This window comes from Girardinichthys multiradiatus, chromosome 23 (assembly GCF_021462225.1).
Source record: "Girardinichthys multiradiatus isolate DD_20200921_A chromosome 23, DD_fGirMul_XY1, whole genome shotgun sequence".
Lineage (NCBI taxonomy): Eukaryota > Metazoa > Chordata > Actinopteri > Cyprinodontiformes > Goodeidae > Girardinichthys > Girardinichthys multiradiatus.
In genome coordinates, this window is record NC_061815.1 from 51,909,964 (window position 1) to 51,929,610 (window position 19,647).

At 45.0% G+C, this 19,647-nt stretch overlaps 1 protein-coding gene across 1 annotated transcript in view; it reads left to right on the forward strand.

Moving 5' to 3' along the window:
- abca1b (ATP-binding cassette, sub-family A (ABC1), member 1B) overlaps nucleotides 1-14,648 on the forward strand; it is a 45,885-nt gene extending 31,237 nt beyond the window's left edge. The window contains exons 35-49 of the mRNA XM_047353671.1: nucleotides 6,985-7,154; nucleotides 7,289-7,466; nucleotides 7,546-7,661; nucleotides 7,929-8,073; nucleotides 8,163-8,286; nucleotides 8,400-8,529; nucleotides 8,599-8,725; nucleotides 8,805-8,867; nucleotides 8,973-9,079; nucleotides 9,592-9,733; nucleotides 9,817-9,951; nucleotides 12,937-13,040; nucleotides 13,225-13,317; nucleotides 13,523-13,766; nucleotides 13,864-14,648. Of these exons, the coding sequence (XP_047209627.1) occupies nucleotides 6,985-7,154; nucleotides 7,289-7,466; nucleotides 7,546-7,661; nucleotides 7,929-8,073; nucleotides 8,163-8,286; nucleotides 8,400-8,529; nucleotides 8,599-8,725; nucleotides 8,805-8,867; nucleotides 8,973-9,079; nucleotides 9,592-9,733; nucleotides 9,817-9,951; nucleotides 12,937-13,040; nucleotides 13,225-13,317; nucleotides 13,523-13,766; nucleotides 13,864-14,001 (2,016 nt within the window). The 3' untranslated portion in view covers nucleotides 14,002-14,648. The remainder of the gene's footprint in view (nucleotides 1-6,984; nucleotides 7,155-7,288; nucleotides 7,467-7,545; nucleotides 7,662-7,928; nucleotides 8,074-8,162; nucleotides 8,287-8,399; nucleotides 8,530-8,598; nucleotides 8,726-8,804; nucleotides 8,868-8,972; nucleotides 9,080-9,591; nucleotides 9,734-9,816; nucleotides 9,952-12,936; nucleotides 13,041-13,224; nucleotides 13,318-13,522; nucleotides 13,767-13,863) is intronic.
- The last annotated feature ends 4,999 nt before the right edge of the window (nucleotides 14,649-19,647 follow it).

Here is a 19,647-nt window from a genome sequence, read left to right on the forward strand (position 1 = left end):
CAAAGGTAGAGTTGGAGTCATGTTTGTGTCTGAGGTACAAGAGTGTTTTTCTTTCATGTTAGAGACAGTTTTGCTATAGGTCCTGGCTGATTAAGATATAAGCTTTAACCCTGACAGTTCACACCCGGTTTTTAAAAACATCTCTGCTCAGTCACCACTTCAGCACGTAGTCACAGCACTCGGAAGGGTTGTCTACACCATCTACGGGTCATCTGATGTTTCTGTAACAATCCAGATGCACAAACTCAGCTGGGCTGTAGTATTATTCAGAAATTAAACACAGCCGAGATTCACCGGAGTCAGATTTCTGTGAAGGTACAAACATCCTGGTAAAGCTGTTTAAAATCATGTCTTTAGCTGGTTGGTGACCTTTAATTACCCAGCAGCACACTCCTTATTAAAATGCACAATCTACAGACAGTGCATTTAAAATCAGAGATGTCCAAATAAAAACTTTACTGCTGAGAGACCCCCATCAGGCCAGTGTAAGGTTATATTTCACCCCTACTGACCGCCAGAGGGCAGTGCTGAAAGCACTGAAAGTTCCCTTCGCGCATGTGCAGTTCGAGTAATTATACCAACAGTCACACCTGTGACACACCGGATGACCACAGAGGTTATATATGTCTACCTCTTCCGAGGCTCTGTTCTTTATTTGCTGTTCGCTTGAGCTTTGCTTCCTCGTTGCCAGGACACCCTGTCACTTGCTGGCTGGAGTGGAAGTATTTTCGCCCTCCTAGGGCTGCAATGGGTTGATCTCTGCAGGTAAGTTTGCTGTTTGTTGGTGACTGTAGAGTTTGCGCCCCCTCTCTCAGCTCACAGCTTCTTGTTACTGTGTCTGTGGTGTTATTGCAGCTTGGCTGCTGTTAATTTGGCTCTATACCTGGTGATGGCAGCAGTGTTCGCCCCCCTCTCCCAATGTAACCGACATGCGGTGTCGGCTTTTTTTTGTTGTGCTGGGCCTCTTTTCGTTTGCCTGCTCTGCTATAGTGATGACGGCAGCGTTAGCGCCCCCTCTCCCGGTTTTAGCTTATGTGTTTCCCCATCTGAATTGGGGTGAGCCTTGTTTTCAATCTTGGACATTGATGGCTCCCACTGCTTCATGGATTTTGGGGATGCGCTTCAGGCAGACGAAGGCCATGACATGTTCCATACCTGCCTTGGGCATGATCACCTGGTGGAGGCGCTGTCTGAGAATCCCTGCATGAACTGTAGTTTCATGCCCCATGCGTTGAGGGTGGCTCGGTTGCCCCAGTTCTGCCTTCAGGATGATGCTGATCTCCCGCCCTATGGGCAGGTGGCCCCCCTCAGTCTCTGTGTCCCCTTCTAGGAGGAAGCGGGGCAAGTCTGACCAGGGCCTGGCCACAAGGGTTGAGCAGTTATCAACGGACTTAGCAGAGATGAAATCCTTGTTCCAGGCGCATCATTCTGATGCCTTACTTATAATTGCTGGGCGCTTTTCCCCACACATGCCTGATTTGTCTGTGGAAGAGGATGTTTTGTCTCTGGCTCCATAGCTTCTGAGACTGGCTTATTTTCTTCGCAGAGTGCAGTTGGTGAGCCCATTGATGGCTCTATGCGGGAGGTCATGTGTATGGCCTTGAGGCAGCTGGAGCTGGAACTCCTGCTAGGAGAGGAGTCTGCCTCCGGAAGTGCCTTTCTCAGGCACGGATGGGCTCCTGCTACCTTTTCTGTCCCACCGTCAGAGGAGTACTTGAGGGTGTTGCACGCCTGTTGGCAGGACCCAAGGGCATTGTCACGTCTGTCCACAGACGGCCGAGTGTTGGCTGCCATGCACGAGTCAGTTAAGGCAGGCCTGGACAGTATGGCAGCGGTAGACCCCGCTGTTGCTTCACTCATTATGTCACCCTGCGTCCTGATGTCCAAAGCCCACGTACTTCATGTCGGATTACGGATGACCTCCTGGGTAAAGCATACAATGCAGGAGCGCGTGCTGGCCACCTCGCAATTCCATGGCACATTTCATGTTTACCCTCTCTACATCCCTTCAGGATGCTGGTGGTGCAACTGCGGCAGTTGGGTTTAGCAACGCAACATTGCAGGCCTTTGCGCTGATGACCAAAGAGCTCGGCTGTGTCATGTTTTTTCTCGTCCAAGCTCATTGACAGGTCTGGCTGAAGCAGTCTCCTCTGACCGAAGCATGCCATCGGACACTCAGGGATGTCCCAGATGTTACGGGGTACAGCAGCCGTGGAGGCGCTGGAGCGAACTGTTCAGGTGCGCCAGACTAGCCAGCAGCTTTCTGGCCTCCGCAGGAGTATGCCCCCTCCTTCCCAGTGCTCAGCCACCACCTTGGCATGGTGATAGATCTGTGAGTTTCTATCCCCGAGAGGTGCAGCAGAGACCCGGCAGGGACTTTCGTTAGCCAGCCCAATTAGACAGACCCGATCTCTGGCGTCAGCGGGAGCGCTCCAAACACATTAAATGTGCTGGAGCTAAATGCTGTACTCATGGCCCTCAGGCGCTTTCTGCCCCACCTAGAGGGACAGCACATGCTAGTTCAAACAGACAGCACCTCTGTTGTTCACCACATCAACCATCAGGGAGGCACCAGATTGGCGCCTAAAGGTGTCCAGGAATCTTCTGGAGTGGGCCTCTCCTCATCTGTCCACCCTATGGGCGATGTATTTAACGGGGACCGCAATCAGGTTGCAGACTCTCTCTCTCGCCAGGCCCCTGCTCCGGGAGAGTGGTCCTTTCACTGCGATGTAATGCGCATGATCTGGGTCCGCTTTGGTCAGATGAAGGTGGATCTGTTCGCCACGGGGGAGTCAACTCATTGCCTCCCTGTGGTATTCCCTAATAGGGGCGTCAGGTGCACTGGGCCAGGACGTGCTAGCTCACAGGTTGTTGCCGGTGACTCCATTATGGCCAGAGTGGCCGTGGTTCCCGCTGCTTTGGCGTCTGTGTCACGGCACGCCTTGGTGTCTTCCAACCAGGAGGGATCTATTGTCTCAGTTCGGGGGGACGGATATGGCACCCCGACCCTCAATGTCTCCAGCTGTGGGCATGGCCACTGGGAGGCTGACTGGGTGTTCGGACCCTGTCAAGCGCACCATATTGAGTGCTAGGGCACTCTCCACTCGTCAGCAGTATGACAACAGATGGCGTCCTTTTTCTCGGTAGTGTTCTGCCCGCAATGAAAATCTGATTTCTTGTCCAGTACCCACTATTCTGGAGTTTCTCCAGTCTCTGCTTGATAAGGGCCGCTCTCCTTTGACCCTTAAGGTATATGTCGCATCAATTTCATGTCATCATGCATCTGTTGACGACCTAACGGTGGGGAGCCATGATATGGTCTTTCTTTTTCGGTGTGCGTAGGTGCCAGATTGGGATCTGCCCTCGGTTCTCGAAACTTTGTGTTGTTCCCCTTTCGAGCCTTTGGTGCAAGCAGATTTCAAGAGGCTCTCTTATACGACTGCCTTTTTGTTGGCCATTGTTTCAGCTAAGAGGGTTGGTGAGCTGCATGCTCTGTCAGTCCCTCAATTCTCCGTTGGGGTCTGGAGGACTCTAGTGTCTTGTGGCCCAACACTGCGTTTGTGCCTAAGGTGTTGTCTAGTTCGCTCTGTAACCAGCCATTGAGGTTGGCTCGGTTTCGGCCTCAGTCAGGTGCAACGGCAGATGTGTCTGAGTTATTGTGCCCAGTACGGGCACTGGAGGCATACATTGGAGCCACTGAAGCTGTTAGACCCTCAGACCAGCTTGTCCTGTGCTATGGCGGTCCGAGGCTGGGTTGTCCTCTTTCTAGACAACGTCTCTCCCACCGGATTCTGAATGTCATCTGCCATGCCTACAGTGCAGGACGCCATCCGCTGCCGGTCCGTGTGAAGGCCCACTCGACCAGGAGCGTTTTTGCTTCCTGGGCTGCTATGAGGGGGGGTTCCGCTGGAGGCCATATGTGCTGCTGCATCATAGGCCTCCCCAAGCACATTTGCCAGGTTCTAAAATGTTAATGTGGCCGCCACTCATCCCCTGCGCCAGGTTCTTTTGCGAGGCTCTGCTGGGCCCTCTCAGTGAGGAATGTGCTGAGGATTCCTCGTGATCTATTCTATAAATCCCGGATGACCACCAGAGGTTCTCTGTCACTCCGAATCCTTGCTTCTGCGAGAAGATTCTTTAGGAACAAAGCCTTGGATGGCATAGACATACAGGGGTTGGACAATGAAACTGAAACATCTGGTTTTAGACCACAATAATTTATTAGTATGGTGTAGGGCCTCCTTTTGCGGCCAATACAGCATCAATTCATCTTGGGAATGACATATACAAGTCCTGCACAGTGGTCAGAGGGATTTTAAGCCATTTTTCTTGCAGGATAGTGGCCAGGTCACTACGTGATACTGGTGGAGGAAAACGTTTCCTGACTCGCTCCTCCAAAACACCCCAAAGTGGCTCAATAATATTTAGATCTGGTGACTGTGCAGGCCATGGGAGATGTTCAACTTCACTTTCATGTTCATCAAACCAATCTTTCACCAGTCTTGCTGTGTGTATTGGTGCATTGTCATCCTGAAAAACGGCACCACCTTCAGGATACAATGTTTGAACCATTGGATGCACATGGTCCTCAAGAATGGTTCGGTAGTCCTTGGCAGTGACGCGTCCATCTAGCACAAGTATTGGGCCAAGGGAATGCCATGATATGGCAGCCCAAACCATCACTGATCCACCCCCATGCTTCACTCTGGGCATGCAACAGTCTGGGTGGTACGATTCTTTGGGGCTTCTCCACACCGTAACTCTCCCGGATGTGGGGAAAACAGTAAAGGTGGACTCATCAGAGAACAATACATGTTTCACATTGTCCACAGCCCAAGATTTGCGCTCCTTGCACCATTGAAACCGACGTTTGGCATTGGCATGAGTGACCAAAGGTTTGGCTATAGCAGTCCGGCCGTGTATATTGACCCTGTGGAGCTCCTGACGGACAGTTCTGGTGGAAACAGGAGAGTTGAGGTGCACATTTAATTCTGCCATGATTTGGGCAGCCGTGGTTTTATGTTTTTTAGATACAATCCGGGTTAGCACCCGAACATCCCTTTAAGACAGCTTCCTCTTGCGTCCACAGTTAATCCTGTTGGATTTGGTTCGTCCTTCTTGGTGGTATGCTGACATTACCATGGATACCGTGGCTCTTGATACATCACAAAGACTTGCTGTCTTGGTCACAGATGCGCCAGCAAGACGTGCACCAACAATTTGTTCTCTTTTGAACTCTGGTATGTCACCCATAATGTTGTGTGCATTTCAATATTTTGAGCAAAACTGTGCTCTTACCCTGGTAATTGAACCTTCACACTCTGCTCTTACTGGTGCAATGTGCAATCAATGAAGACTGGCTACCAGGCTGGTCCAATTTAACCATAAAACCTCCCACACTAAAATGACAGGTGTTTCACTTTCATTGTCCAACCTATGTATATAGCCTCTGTGGTCATCCGGTGTGTCACAGGTGTGACTCTGTTGGTATAATTACTCGAACTGCGCATGTGCAAAGGGAACATTCAGTGCTTTCAGCACCGCCCTCTGGCGGTCATCTAAGATTCATAGAACCGTAGTTACATACGTAACTTTCGATTTATAGTAATTGATTATAAATATTTATCAAATTTATAATTTAAAAACATAATTCAGACGTTCTAACCAAAAATCATTTCTTACGAACAGATATCAGAGATACACTCTGGCATTGTGATTATTGGGTTCACAGCACTTATTAATGACAATTAATAATTGAAAATTACTAACCAAAAACAGGCTAAATGTCAACCACTTTATCCAAAAGGGTGAATCAAGCACTAACCTTAGTTGACAGAAAATCAGTCTTACACAAAATAAACACAAGCGCTGTCTCTTTATCTGTGTGAACAGTTATTAAACCAAGTTCTTTCTTAGAATCGACTATTCGGGTCCAACAGCTCAGCTAATTAAGCATGCACTATGCTAAAAAGAAATAAATGAATGATTATAAAACCTCTGTAGGGTTTTTAACTTCACCTGGTTAGCGGAGCCACCATCAGGTCTTCGATTGTTAAATCTTCTGATCTTATATCAGCGAGATCCTAAGTTTTGGTGAGCTTTCCTCATAGTTGACCAGTGTAGAGAAGGGAAATAAACCCGCCTGGGAGCTTCTGCTTCATTTGTGAGATGACTGGTGGTGGTCCACATTGGAATAGCAACTAGCATTAGTTTGGGCTAACTATTTATTACCTCTGCCGGTGACGTCAGAGCTGCAGTGAATCCTGGGAGGTGTAGTAACAGTTCAATTACTTGACAAAGTGGACGATGGCCCCAACTCCAGTATGAGGGGCCTTCAGTGTGGTTCAGGCGTCCAAAGCCACCTCTGAAGGTAGTCTGAGGGAAACTGTCTTCAGTCTGTCCTGAGAACATCCACACAGATGAGGTAAAGGGTGATCAGAACACCCAGTTCTGTACGTGTGCTTGAAGACATCATTGGACCAGTTTTTAGTCTCAGTACCTCCGCATGTCATTTCTAATTCTTAAACTCCAACTTTCACAGACATCATGACGTCTTCCATGTTTAGGAATTTTTAAAGTCAAACATGCTTCTCCTTTTGACCCTTCAGGTTATCTGTTCAGTTTTTGGTTTTGGTTCAGAGGTTCTTGTTCTGGATGTCTTATTATTTCTTAGCGATTTCTAATGAACCAAATGTAATTTGGAAAGAACTTTGGTCAACGTGTTTTTAAGGTGAAACTGAGCTACCTGAAGTTCAATGGTTTCCTGCTAGTTTCAGCTACACACCAAGAATGTCTGAACATATGATGGTTAAAATCCAGTAAGTTCTGTCTTTTATCAACACTGATGGGAAGCTATAGGATAACAGAAACCGCCTGACAGAATGGTACGTGGGTTTTGTTTTATGGAGATGAGCTGAACAGGTCAGAGCAGGTAGAACATCAGGTGATTTTCGGGTCTTGTTTCTGATTCTGTTCTCTCCTCAGATCTGGTTCAACAACAAAGGCTGGCACAGCGCAGCAGCGTTCATCAACGTGATGAGCAACGGCATACTGAGAGCAAACCTGCCGCCAGGTGCAGAGCCTGGCAGCTATGGCATCAGTTCCTTTAACCATCCATTGAACCTGACTAAGGAGCAGCTGTCCCAGGTGGCCCTGTGAGTGCACACCTGGAACACACACACACACACACACAGCTGGAATATTCTACTGAATAAAAAACACCCGGTCGAGTCACTGAAAGAGAGCTGTAACTGTTGATTTTCATCTCTATCCTCTTCCTCGTCTCCAGGGTAACGACCTCCGTGGACGTCCTGGTGTCCATCTGCGTGATCTTCGCCATGTCCTTCGTCCCAGCCAGCTTCGTGGTCTTCCTCATCCAGGAGCGCGTCAGTAAAGCCAAACACATGCAGTTCATCAGCGGCGTGCACCCGCTGCTCTACTGGGTGGCCAACTTCATGTGGGATATGGTGAGCCACTGCTAAGCCCCGCCCCCTCACTGCGCATCACTGAGTGTGTGTCCTTGCTGATGTTTGTGTATCTCTGCAGTGCAACTACTTTGTCCCAGCAACGCTTGTCATCCTCATCTTCGTCTGCTTCCAACAAAAAGCCTACGTTTCATCCAGCAACCTACCAGTTCTTGCCCTGCTGCTGCTGCTTTATGGGTCAGAACCACAGAACTACACAGCCCAATGGTTTTCCCGCACTTTGAATCAATTAGATCACAGTTGTAGTAGAAAATTGAAATAATGGACAGGGTTGTAGTAAAATGATGGGAACATAAAGAGCTTGAAGGCCAGCATAAGGTTAAAGACTTACTGCTGGTCCCGGTCTGAGTTCTCTCCTAAGACAAATCTCCAGTTTTAGGTCATAGGATAGAATCAGCGATCATGTTCTGACAGCAGCTGGTTGTGTCTCCGTCTCGTCTCCAGCTGGTCCATCACTCCACTCATGTACCCGGCCTCCTTCTTCTTCAAGATCCCCAGCACAGCGTACGTGGTCCTCACCAGCGTCAACATCCTCATTGGCATCAACGGCAGCATCTCTACCTTCGTCATGGAACTGTTTGGTGACCACGTGAGTCCACTTTGAACGTGTGGGGCCTCTCAACTGATGCACAGGATAACCCAGCTGTGGGCGGAGCTTTAACTTCCTGTTCTTTTCAGGAGATTGGAGGCATCAACGACATCCTGAAGAACATCCTCCTCATCTTCCCTCACTTCTGTCTCGGGCGAGGACTCATCGATATGGTGAAGAACCAGGCGATGGCCGACGCCCTAGAGAGATTTGGTAAAAGAAGCAGCATTCCAGTATGCGAGTTAGTCACACCAGGTGTTCTCCGTTAAGCAGGAAACAGGTGTGAGTCACCTGAGCGCAGATAGATCACTGCTGTTGTGTTCCAGGTGAGAGCAGATTCCGATCTCCGCTCGAGTGGGACATGGTAGGAAAGAACCTGTTCGCCATGGCTGTGGAGGGCGTGGTCTTCTTCATCATCACCATCCTCATCCAGTACAGGTTCTGCATCAAGCCAAGGTAAGTTCTGGTTCTCATTCTTCACATGTAGAACCAACCCCAGCTCAGAATCTGCATGTCTGTGTGAAGAGCCGTCAGTAAACTCACCAAAGTGGGACCACCGGGAGAAGAAGACGAGGACGTGGCCCGGGAGAGACACCGGGTCGTACAGGGCCTTGGACAGGGAGACATCCTGGAGCTTCGGCAGCTCACCAAGGTGGGAAAAGGTTTTACATCTGGACAGAGTTGAAACCCCTGAACTGGTTTAAACACCTGAACTGGTTTGTGTCCTTCAGGTGTTTAAGAGGAAGCAGAAGCCGGCTGTGGATCGACTGTGTGTCGGGATTCCTCCTGGAGAGGTGAGACTGACTCCCTGCTGCTGGGACACCTGTGCAGATGAACTCCCTCTCTGTGAAGAAGGAGAAGCTGCCGCTAACATTCTGTCTGTGTTGGTTCTGGGTCAGTGTTTCGGTCTGCTTGGTGTAAACGGAGCCGGAAAAACCACCACCTTCAAGATGCTGACGGGAGACACCAGGGTGACAAGCGGAGAGGCCTTCCTGGCTGGGAAGAGGTGAGGGATCAGAATTTGAACAGAATTTCTCACCTGCTGCTGGTTCTGTTCTTCTGGATTCAGCCCGACCCAGGTCCCTTAGCCCTGAGGGACTGCAGGAAGAACAGTTTAGCCTGGTAAACAGATCTGTTTCTGTAGACCAATAATCCCTGCTCCTGATCAGAACCAGAATCGGACAAATGATTCATGTGCACTTTCAGACACATTGTCTCTCACGTGCACACATCTAGACCCACACATGCACACTCACAGCGTTAGGTGTTCTGCAGCAGTTAGAGCTCATCACCCTGGTTAGAGGCCTTATCCTGACCACCACCCACAGGTGAGTTCACAGGGATCTAGGAGCACACTAAGGTCCAGAAGTGTTCTGTTCCAGAACCTTGTTATTTGTTACACTTGGAATGTACTTTCTGTTCCTGCTTATGGCCCAGTTTATCCAGCTGTAGGACATGAAGATCTAATTTCCTCAGCAATTCCTGTCGTGGTCTTCTCATGTGTCTGTGTCTCTGCAGCATCCTGAGGGAGATCGACGAGGTCCATCAGAACATGGGCTATTGTCCTCAGTTTGATGCCATCAATGAGCTGCTGACAGGTAGAGAACACCTGGAGCTGTATGCCATCCTCAGAGGCGTCCCTGAAAGAGAAGTGTGCGACGTGAGTCTGGATCACACATGATGACACAGCTGCTGGGCGGGGTCATGATGCTAGGCTCTGATTGGTTGTTGTTTCATTGATAGGTGGCAGAGTGGGGAATTAGGAAGCTTAGTCTCCTGAAGTACGCAGATAAAAGAGCTGGAAGTTACAGTGGAGGGAACCTGAGGAAGCTATCCACCGCCATCTCTCTGATTGGAGCGCCCCCTGTTGTCTTCCTGGTAAAACACACACACACATTCATCAGCAGCATTTTTTTTTTATTGAATTCAGTTTATTTACAAGTATATAGAACCGATTCCCAATTAAATATCATCTCAAGGCACTTTAAAAAACAAATGGAATCAAGTTTTATACTGAGATACATAATTTGTTCTGACTTAAAGTCAACCCCATATATTACAGTTATTAAACCATTCAGTGAAGTTCAGTTTTATTCTAATGGGTCTATCTAAAGAAACCCAGCAGAATGCATCAAGTCGTTGCAGCAATCCCTCATACTGAGCATGCATGTAGCGACAGTGGAGAGGAAAAACTCCCTTTTAACTGGAAGAAACCTCCAGCAGAACCAGAACCAGGCTCAGTGTGAGCGGCCATCTGCCACGACCGACTGGAGGTTTGAGAGAACAGATCAGAGACACAAAGAGAACAAAGAAGCACTGATCCAGGAGTACTTTCTATGGGAAGGAAAAGTAAATGTTAATGGATGTAGCTCCTTTAGAGACTTCATCTATGAGAGAAAGACAGCTAAGCAGATGAACTCTGAACCAGGAGAAACATCAATGGTATGAAAAATGAGAATATATCCACTCACTGGCCACTTTATTAGGTACACCTTGCTAGTACCGGGTTGGACCCCATTTTGCCTTCAGAACTTCCTTAATCCTTGGTGGCATAGATTCAACAAGGTACTGGAAACATTCCTCAGAGAGTTTGGTCCATATTGACATGATAGCATCACACAGATGCTGCAGATTTGTCAGCTGCATCCATGATGTGAATCTCCTGTTCCACCACATCCTAAAGGTGCTCTATTGGATTGAGATCTGGTGACTGGAGGCCATTTGAGTCCAGTGAACTCATTGACATGTTCAAGAAACCAGTCTGAGATGATTCGTGCTTTATGACATGGTGGGTTATCCTGCTGGAAGTAACCATCAGAAGATGGGTCCACTGTGGTCATAAAGGGATGGACATGGTCAGCAACAACACTCAGGTAGGCTGTGGCGTTGACACGATGCTCAGTTGGTACCAAGGGGCCCAAAGTGTGCCAAGAAAATATCCCCCACACCATTACACCACCACCACCAGCTTGAACCATTGATACAAGGCAGGATGGATCCATGATTTCATGATGTTGACACCAAATTCTGACCCGACCATCTGAATGTTGCAGCAGAAATCAAGACTCATCAGACCAGGCAACGTTTTTCCAATCTTCTATTGTCCAATTTTGGTGAGTCTGTGCGAATTGTAGCCTCAGTTTCCTCTTCTTAAGTGACAGGAGTGGCACCTGGTGTGGTCTTCTGCTGCTGTAGCCCATCCACCTCAAGGTTTCAACGTGTTGTGTTTTCAGAGATGATCTTCTGTCTGCCTTCGTTGTAACGAGTGGTTATTCGAGTTACTGTTGCCTTTCTATCAGCTCAAACCAGTCTGGCCATTCTCCTCTGACCTCTGACATCAACAAGGCATTTATGCCCACAGAACTGCAGCTCACTGGATATTTTCTCTTTTTTGGACCATTCTCTGTAAACCCTAGAGATGGTAGTGCATGAAAATCCCAGTAGATCAGAGGTTTCTGAAATACTCAGACCAGCCCATCTGGCACCAACAACCATGCTACGTTCAAAGTCACTTAAATCACCTTTCTTCTCCATTCTGATGCTCGGTTTGAACTGCAGCAGATCGTCTTGACCATGTCTACATGCCTAAATGCATTGAGTTGCTGCCATGTGATTGGCTGATTAGAAATTAACGAGCAGTTGGACAGGTGGACCTAATAAAGTGGCCGGTGAGTGTAGATCTTCTATAGAAGGAGAACATGATGCTATTGACCCGACGAACAAACAGAGAACATAGTAGTAGAAGAAAGTAGCAGAATAAGGGAAAGTGGCCTTTATGTCCTCCAGCAGCCTAAACTTATAGCTGCCTTGCAGCAAGAAGGTCCTGGGTTCAACTCCCGGCCGGGGGTCTTTCTGCTTGGAGTTTGCATGTTCTCCCCATGCATGCATGGGTTCTCTCCCGGTACTCTGGGTTCCTCCCACAGTCCAATAAAATGACTTTTGGATTAATTGGGATTGGGTCTAACATACAAGTTGAAGGTTTAGATGAAGCTAATATTTCTGATAACTCAGGAAGCTCCACAGGATCAAAACAGTCCAAACACAGATCAGGTTCTGCAGTTATTTCCAATGTTGTCTCACTTGCTGAGGATGAAGTAATCATCTTCAGGAGTATGTCAAAGATGTTCTTTTTAATAGAATCAATTTTATTTAAGAAGAATCCCATAAAGTCATGACTGTGGGGAGCTGGGGGAATGGATGGCTCAACAGAGCAACAGGACTAAACAGAACCCTAGGATTATTCTGGTTCTCCTCTATCATTGATGGGAAATATGCTGTTCTAGAGATGTTCTTTGGGACAGAACCTTTCATGTGACATCAATAAGGTTTGAAAGGACATAAGTACGTTACTGACCACTAGAGGACATCAGTTCTTCATTAGGAAGGTTTGAGGTCCTCTCAGAACTGAACCATAATCAAGTGTGAATGACCTTCTGATGGTGTTCTGGATATTGTGTCACACATCATTCAGACTGAGTGAGATGCAGAAACACTACCAGAAACATCAGCTTCTGGTCCTTCTACCTGGATGGGTTGAACACACCAGAACTGGCTTTTACATGGTGGTTTTGGTTCACCACACATGCTGAACCTTTGCACAGTAAACAGTATGTTTACGGTAAGTTGGACTCAGAGCAGCGGTTGGTTACATCAGAGAGCAGCTGAACAGGATTTGGGGCGGTGGAGTTGTGTAACAGGAGGATTTAGGGCAACTGCCATTGTTTATCGAGCACAGAAGAAGAAGAGCTGCAGGTTGGTCCGGTGTGAGCAGGATGCCCCTCCTACCACTCCTCCTCACCTTCACCATCTGCTTCCTGCTCCACCTGTGGGCCAACCTGAACCTGGCTGTGCTCCTTGTTACAGGACGAGCCCACCACTGGCATGGACCCCAAGGCCCGCAGGGCCCTTTGGAACTGCATCCACAGCGTCATCAAGGAGGGACGCTCCGTCGTCCTCACCTCGCACAGGTGAGAAGCTCTGATGTCTTCTCTCTCTGCAGCGCTCATGTCCTCACTGCATTTTAGCATGTCCTCAGTCTGTCCCATTAGAGACCCTATGGTTGAGGTCATGTGGACTCTGTCTGTCAGACCTTCACCTAGTGTTCTCACTAAGGTTCCTGCAGTGTGCCAACAGTGTGTGTGTGTGTTGCAGTATGGAGGAGTGTGAGGCCTTGTGCACCAGGATGGCCATTATGGTAAACGGCAGGTTCAGATGTCTTGGCAGTGTCCAACACCTGAAGAACAGGTAATGTACCCAGGATGTCAAAATAAAAGATTTTTGTTCTGTTTCTTCTTAAAGACAGACACTTTTAACGGATGTCTTTAAAGGTTTGTAATGACATCATGAACTTTGTCACTTATCACTAGAGGGCATCAGTCTGTCAGTGATTGCAGCATCGTACCTGTAGATTCTAAACTCTGAGAGAGTGACAGCAGTTTGTGTGCCTCAGGTTTGGTGACGGGTACACCATCATCCTGCGGGTGGCAGGGCCCAACCCAGACCTGGTGCCTGTCATGAAGTTCATTGAGAGCGAGCTGAGTGGCAGCACACTGAAGGAGAAACACCGCAACATGCTGCAGTACCAGCTGCCATCATCACTTTCATCGCTCGCTCACATCTTCTCCATCTTCGCCAAGAACAAGGATACGCTAAAGATCGAGGACTATTCGGTCACGCAGACCACTTTAGATCAGGTACACTGTCCAAAACACACACCCGGACAGGTGGGCGGATTACCAGCACACCTGGAGAAGAAAGTCATGTTCCTTCTCATGCTGTTTGTGGTTTCAGGTGTTCGTGAACTTTGCGAAGGATCAGAGTGATGACTACCTGTCCAAAGACGCGTCAGTGAGGCGGAAAGACGTCATCATTGATGTTCCAGCGCTGAGCTCCACCTGCAGTGCCGCTGAGGAAGAGAGCGTCATTTGATCATATGTGACGTTAGGAGCCTGGGCTTCAGCCTAGACTTGTCCTGCAGCAGAGGGGACACGCGCTCTCCTCACCTGCTGTGATTTTGCACTGATTTAATATGGTGGTAGGTGGAGCTTCCTGCTGCCAGTTAATGCAAATGATTTCCTGTGGAAGCGGCGAGCAGCTTGGACTGAAACACTTGAACAAACTTTAGCGTCTACGATGAAGAATCCCAATCATTTCAAACGGCCAAGGGCTCGACCGCGAAAAATCCTGTTTTTATCCGACTTTCCTTCCATTCTTAGTGTCCGACTTTATTTATATTTTTAGCTGGATCATTTAATCTGTTATTTTATTCTGGCGGGGTCAGTGTTGTTTCCTGTATTAGAAGCCAATCAGAAGTTTGAATTTATAGTGTTTTTATAAAACGACGATAGAGGAGCAGATCAGACCCTTTGGGTGTGAAGCAGCTAAATACCTCATCAGTTCTGGAAGCACGCTATATTGATCTGATTGGTCGTCTGACTGCAGCACTTTGTGTTCAGGACTTCAGTTTGTGTTTGTGCTGGTTCTGATCTGTTCATGTTCTGATCATCATGTTGTTGTGCTGCTGATGGAAACAGTTGTTACAGCCCAACAAGCAGAATAAACCATCCTAAACCTCCTGCCTCTGTCTGCTGCTGCTGAAAACACACACTGTTCAACTGGATGCTGTCAGGACAGAAACAGTTCTGGTTCTGATCCAAATGGAGAAACTTAAGGGTTCCTACATGGTGTAGAAAAGTACATAATGTGTTATAAGAACTTCCTAAATTTGGAAAAGTATGAAAAATAGTCCCATGGTCTGTAGGTAAGATCCATCCTCTTCTTTCCAGCTTCCATGTTAAAGTTTGACTCCTGCAGATCTGCTATGAATTCACTGGGAAGTTTTCTATTTATGCTTTCCAGATTTTGGGAAAACAAATCTGGAAAACTGAGATTTTAAAGGAATGTGTGGGAACCCTGATTGAAAACGAATAAATGCTACTTTATGTAGGTTATTTTCCACAGATTCTTGCAGTCAAACTGAACAGTGGAGCTGAAGTCCCAAAGAAAACACAATCTACTGCCTTTTAAAAGTATTCACACCCCAGTCACAAACTTTGGTATATTTTATGACAGATCAATATGACCCTGCTTTCTGCTCTGATAAGCCAGGGTTCAGACCAGGAACCAGGGTCGTAGTTTAGCACTGTTAAACTACTGCTACCCACCCTTTACCCGGTTGAGACAGTGTCTCGACCACGGCCAAAATTAATTGGATAAACAAATAATCTAAATGGAGGAAATCATGAAAATCTCATAAAATAAACAACTCAGACCGAAAAGAAAAATAAAACAATTAAATGTGGCTTACTGAACATAAGATCTCTCTCTTCAAAGACTTTGCTAGTTAGTGACCTGATTTGTGACAATCAGATTAATTTATTTTGCCTCACAGAAACCTGGCTGCAGCAAGAGGATTATGTTACTATAAATGAGTCAACTCCTACTAATCATTTAAATTTTCACATTCCTCGAAATACTGGGCGAGGAGGAGGAGTAGCAACCATCTTTCAGTCGGATTTATTGATTAGTCCCAGACCAATCAATAGCTACAACTCTTTTGAATATTTAATCCTTAGTTTTCCTCATCCAAATTGCAAAGCACTAAAACCTCTTCTGTTTGTTGTTTTGTACCGTCCACCAGGCCCTTACTCTCAATTTTTAGATCAGTTTTCAGACCTTTTATCTGATTTAGTGTTAAATACAGATAAAGTTATTATAGTGGGGGATTTTAACATTCATGTAGACGCTGAAAGTGATAGCCTAAATATAGCCTTTAATGCTATCTTAGACTCAATTGGCTTTGCTCAAAACATTAACAAACCTACCCACCTTTGTCTTCATTCTCTGGACCTTGTGCTGACATATGGCATTGAGTGTAAAAACATAACAATATTTTCTCATAATCCTGTCCTGTCTGACCATTTCTTAATAACCTTTGAGTTTAATTTAACCGAGTACTCCACACCTGAAAGAAAATGTAATTATAGTAGATCATTATCAGACAATGCTGTAACAACCTTTAAAAAATCTGTTCCACTTTTGATTTCCTCATTATCACTGAAAAGCACAGTGGAGGGCAATAATTTAGTTTCTTCCCCTTCACAAATTGATTATTTTGTTCATAGTGTTTCTTCATCATTGCGTGATGCATTAGACAATGCAGCCCCCTTGAAAAAGAAGTTAATCATTAATAGGAGGCTAGCTCCTTGGTTTAATTCAGAGCTGCGTACTTTAAAGCACAATGTTAGAAAATTGGAGAGAAAATGGCGCTCTACACACCTAGAGGATTCCTACTTAATCTGGAATATTAGCCTACTGTTGTATAAAAAGACACTTCGCCAAGCTAGAACAGCTTATTTCTCATCATTAATAGAAGAGAACAAGAATAATCCTACGTTTCTCTTTAGTACAGTTGCTAAACTTACACAGAGTCAGAGCTCTGTTGAGCCATCCATTCCCTTAGCTCTCAGCAGTCTTATGACTTTATGGGATTCTTCTTAAATAAAATTGATTCTATTAAAAAGAAAATCATTGACATACTCCTGAAGATGATTACTTCATCTTCAGCAAGTGAGACAACATTGGAAATAACTGATTTGTGTTTGGACTGTTTTGATCCTGTGGAGCTTCCTGAGTTATCAGAAATATTAGCTTCATCTAACCCTTCAACCTGTATGTTAGACCCAATCCCAACCAAATTATTTAAGGAAGTGTTCCTTCTGATATATATACATACATACATACATATACACATATATATACATATATATACATACATACGTACTTACATACATACATGCATATATATGTGTATATATATATATATATATATATATACTGGTCCTTCTCAAAAGATTAGCATATTGTGATAAAGTTCATTATTTTCCATAATGTCATGATGAAAATTTAACATTCATATATTTTAGATTCATTGCACACTAACTGAAATATTTCAGGTCTTTTATTGTCTTAATACGGATGATTTGGGCATACAGCTCATGAAAACCCAAAATTCCTATTTCACAAAATTAGCATATCATTAAAAGGGTCTCTAAACGAGCTATGAACCTAATCATCTGAATCAACGAGTTAACTCTAAACACCTGCAAAAGATTCCTGAGGCCTTTAAAACTCCCAGCCTGGTTCATCACTCAAAACCCCAATCATGGGTAAGACTGCCGACCTGACTGCTGTCCAGAAGGCCACTATTGACACCCTCAAGCAAGAGGGTAAGACACAGAAAGAAATTTCTGTACGAATAGGCTGTTCCCAGAGTGCTGTATCAAGGCACCTCAGTGGGAAGTCTGTAGGAAGGAAAAAGTGTGGCAGAAAACGCTGCACAACGAGAAGAGGTGACCGGACCCTGAGGAAGATTGTGGAGAAGGGCCGATTCCAGACCTTGGGGGACCTGCGGAAGCAGTGGACTGAGTCTGGAGTAGAAACATCCAGAGCCACCGTGCACAGGCGTGTGCAGGAAATGGGCTACAGGTGCCGCATTCCCCAGACCTGGGCTACAGAGAAGCAGCACTGGACTGTTGCTCAGTGGTCCAAAGTACCTTTTTCGGATGAAAGCAAATTCTGCATGTCATTCGGAAATCAAGGTGCCAGAGTCTGGAGGAAGACTGGGGAGAAGGAAATGCCAAAATGCCAGAAGTCCAGTGTCAAGTACCCACAGTCAGTGATGGTCCGGGGTGCCGTGTCAGCTGCTGGTGTTGGTCCACTGTGTTTTATCAAGGGCAGGGTCAATGCAGCTAGCTATCAGGAGATTTTGGAGCACTTCATGCTTCCATCTGCTGAAAAGCTTTATGGAGATGAAGATTTCATTTTTCAGCACGACCTGGCACCTGCTCACAGTGCCAAAACCACTGGTAAATGGTTTACTGACCATGGTATCACTGTGCTCAATTGGCCTGCCAACTCTCCTGACCTGAACCCCATAGAGAATCTGTGGGATATTGTGAAGAGAACGTTGAGAGACTCAAGACCCAACACTCTGGATGAGCTAAAGGCCGCTATTGAAGCATCCTGGGCCTCCATAAGACCTCAGCAGTGCCACAGGCTGATTGCCTCCATGCCACGCCGCATTGAAGCAGTCATTTCTGCCAAAGGATTCCCGACCAAGTATTGAGTGCATAACTGTACATGATTATTTGAAGGTTGACGTTTTTGTATTAAAAACACTTTTCTTTTATTGGTCGGATGAAATATGCTAATTTTGTGAGATAGGAATGTTGGGTTTTCATGAGGTGTATGCCAAAATCATCCGTATTAAGACAATAAAAGACCTGAAATATTTCAGTTAGTGTGCAATGAATCTAAAATATAGGAATGTTAAATTTTCACCATGACATTATGGAAAATAATGAACTTTATCACAATATGCTAATATTTTGAGAAGGACCTGTATATACACATACACATATATACATACATACATATACATGTATATATATATATACATAAATATACATACATACATATACACATATATATACATACATACATACTTACGTACATGCATATATATGTATATATATATGCATGTATGTAAGTATGTATTGTATGTATATATATGTGTATATGTGTATGTATATATATGTATATATATATATGTGTATATGTATGTTTGTATGTATGTAAGTATATATATATGTGTATGTGTATATATATATATATATATACACATACACATATATACATACATACATACATACATACATATATACATACATACATACATGCATACATACATACATACATACATACATATATATATACATACACATACACATATATATATACTTACATACATACAAACATACATATACACATATATATATATACATATATACATACACATATACACATATATATACATACATACATACATACATACATACATACATACATGCATATATATGTATATATATATATATATATACATACACATACACATATATACATACATACATACATACATATATATATACATACACATATACTTACATACATACAAACATACATATACACATATATATATATACATATAAATATATAAACACATACATACATACATATATACATACATACATACATATATATATATATATATATATATATATACATATATATACATACATACATACAGGTCCTTCTCAAAATATTAGCATATTGTGATAGTTAATTATTTTCCATAATGTCATGATGAAAATTTAACATTCATATATTTTAGATTCATTGCACACTAACTGAAATATTTCAGGTCTTTTATTGTCTTAATATGGATGATTTTGGCATACAGCTCATGAAAACCCAAAATTCCTATCTCACAAAATTAGCATATCATTAAAAGGGTCTCTAAACGAGCTATGAACCTAATCATCTGAATCAACGAGTTAACTCTAAACACCTGCAAAAGATTCCTGAGGCCTTTAAAACTCCCAGCCTGGTTCATCACTCAAAACCCCAATCATGGGTAAGACTGCCGACCTGACTGCTGTCCAGAAGGCCACTATTGACACCCTCAAGCAAGAGGGTAAGACACAGAAAGAAATTTCTGAACGAATAGGCTGTTCC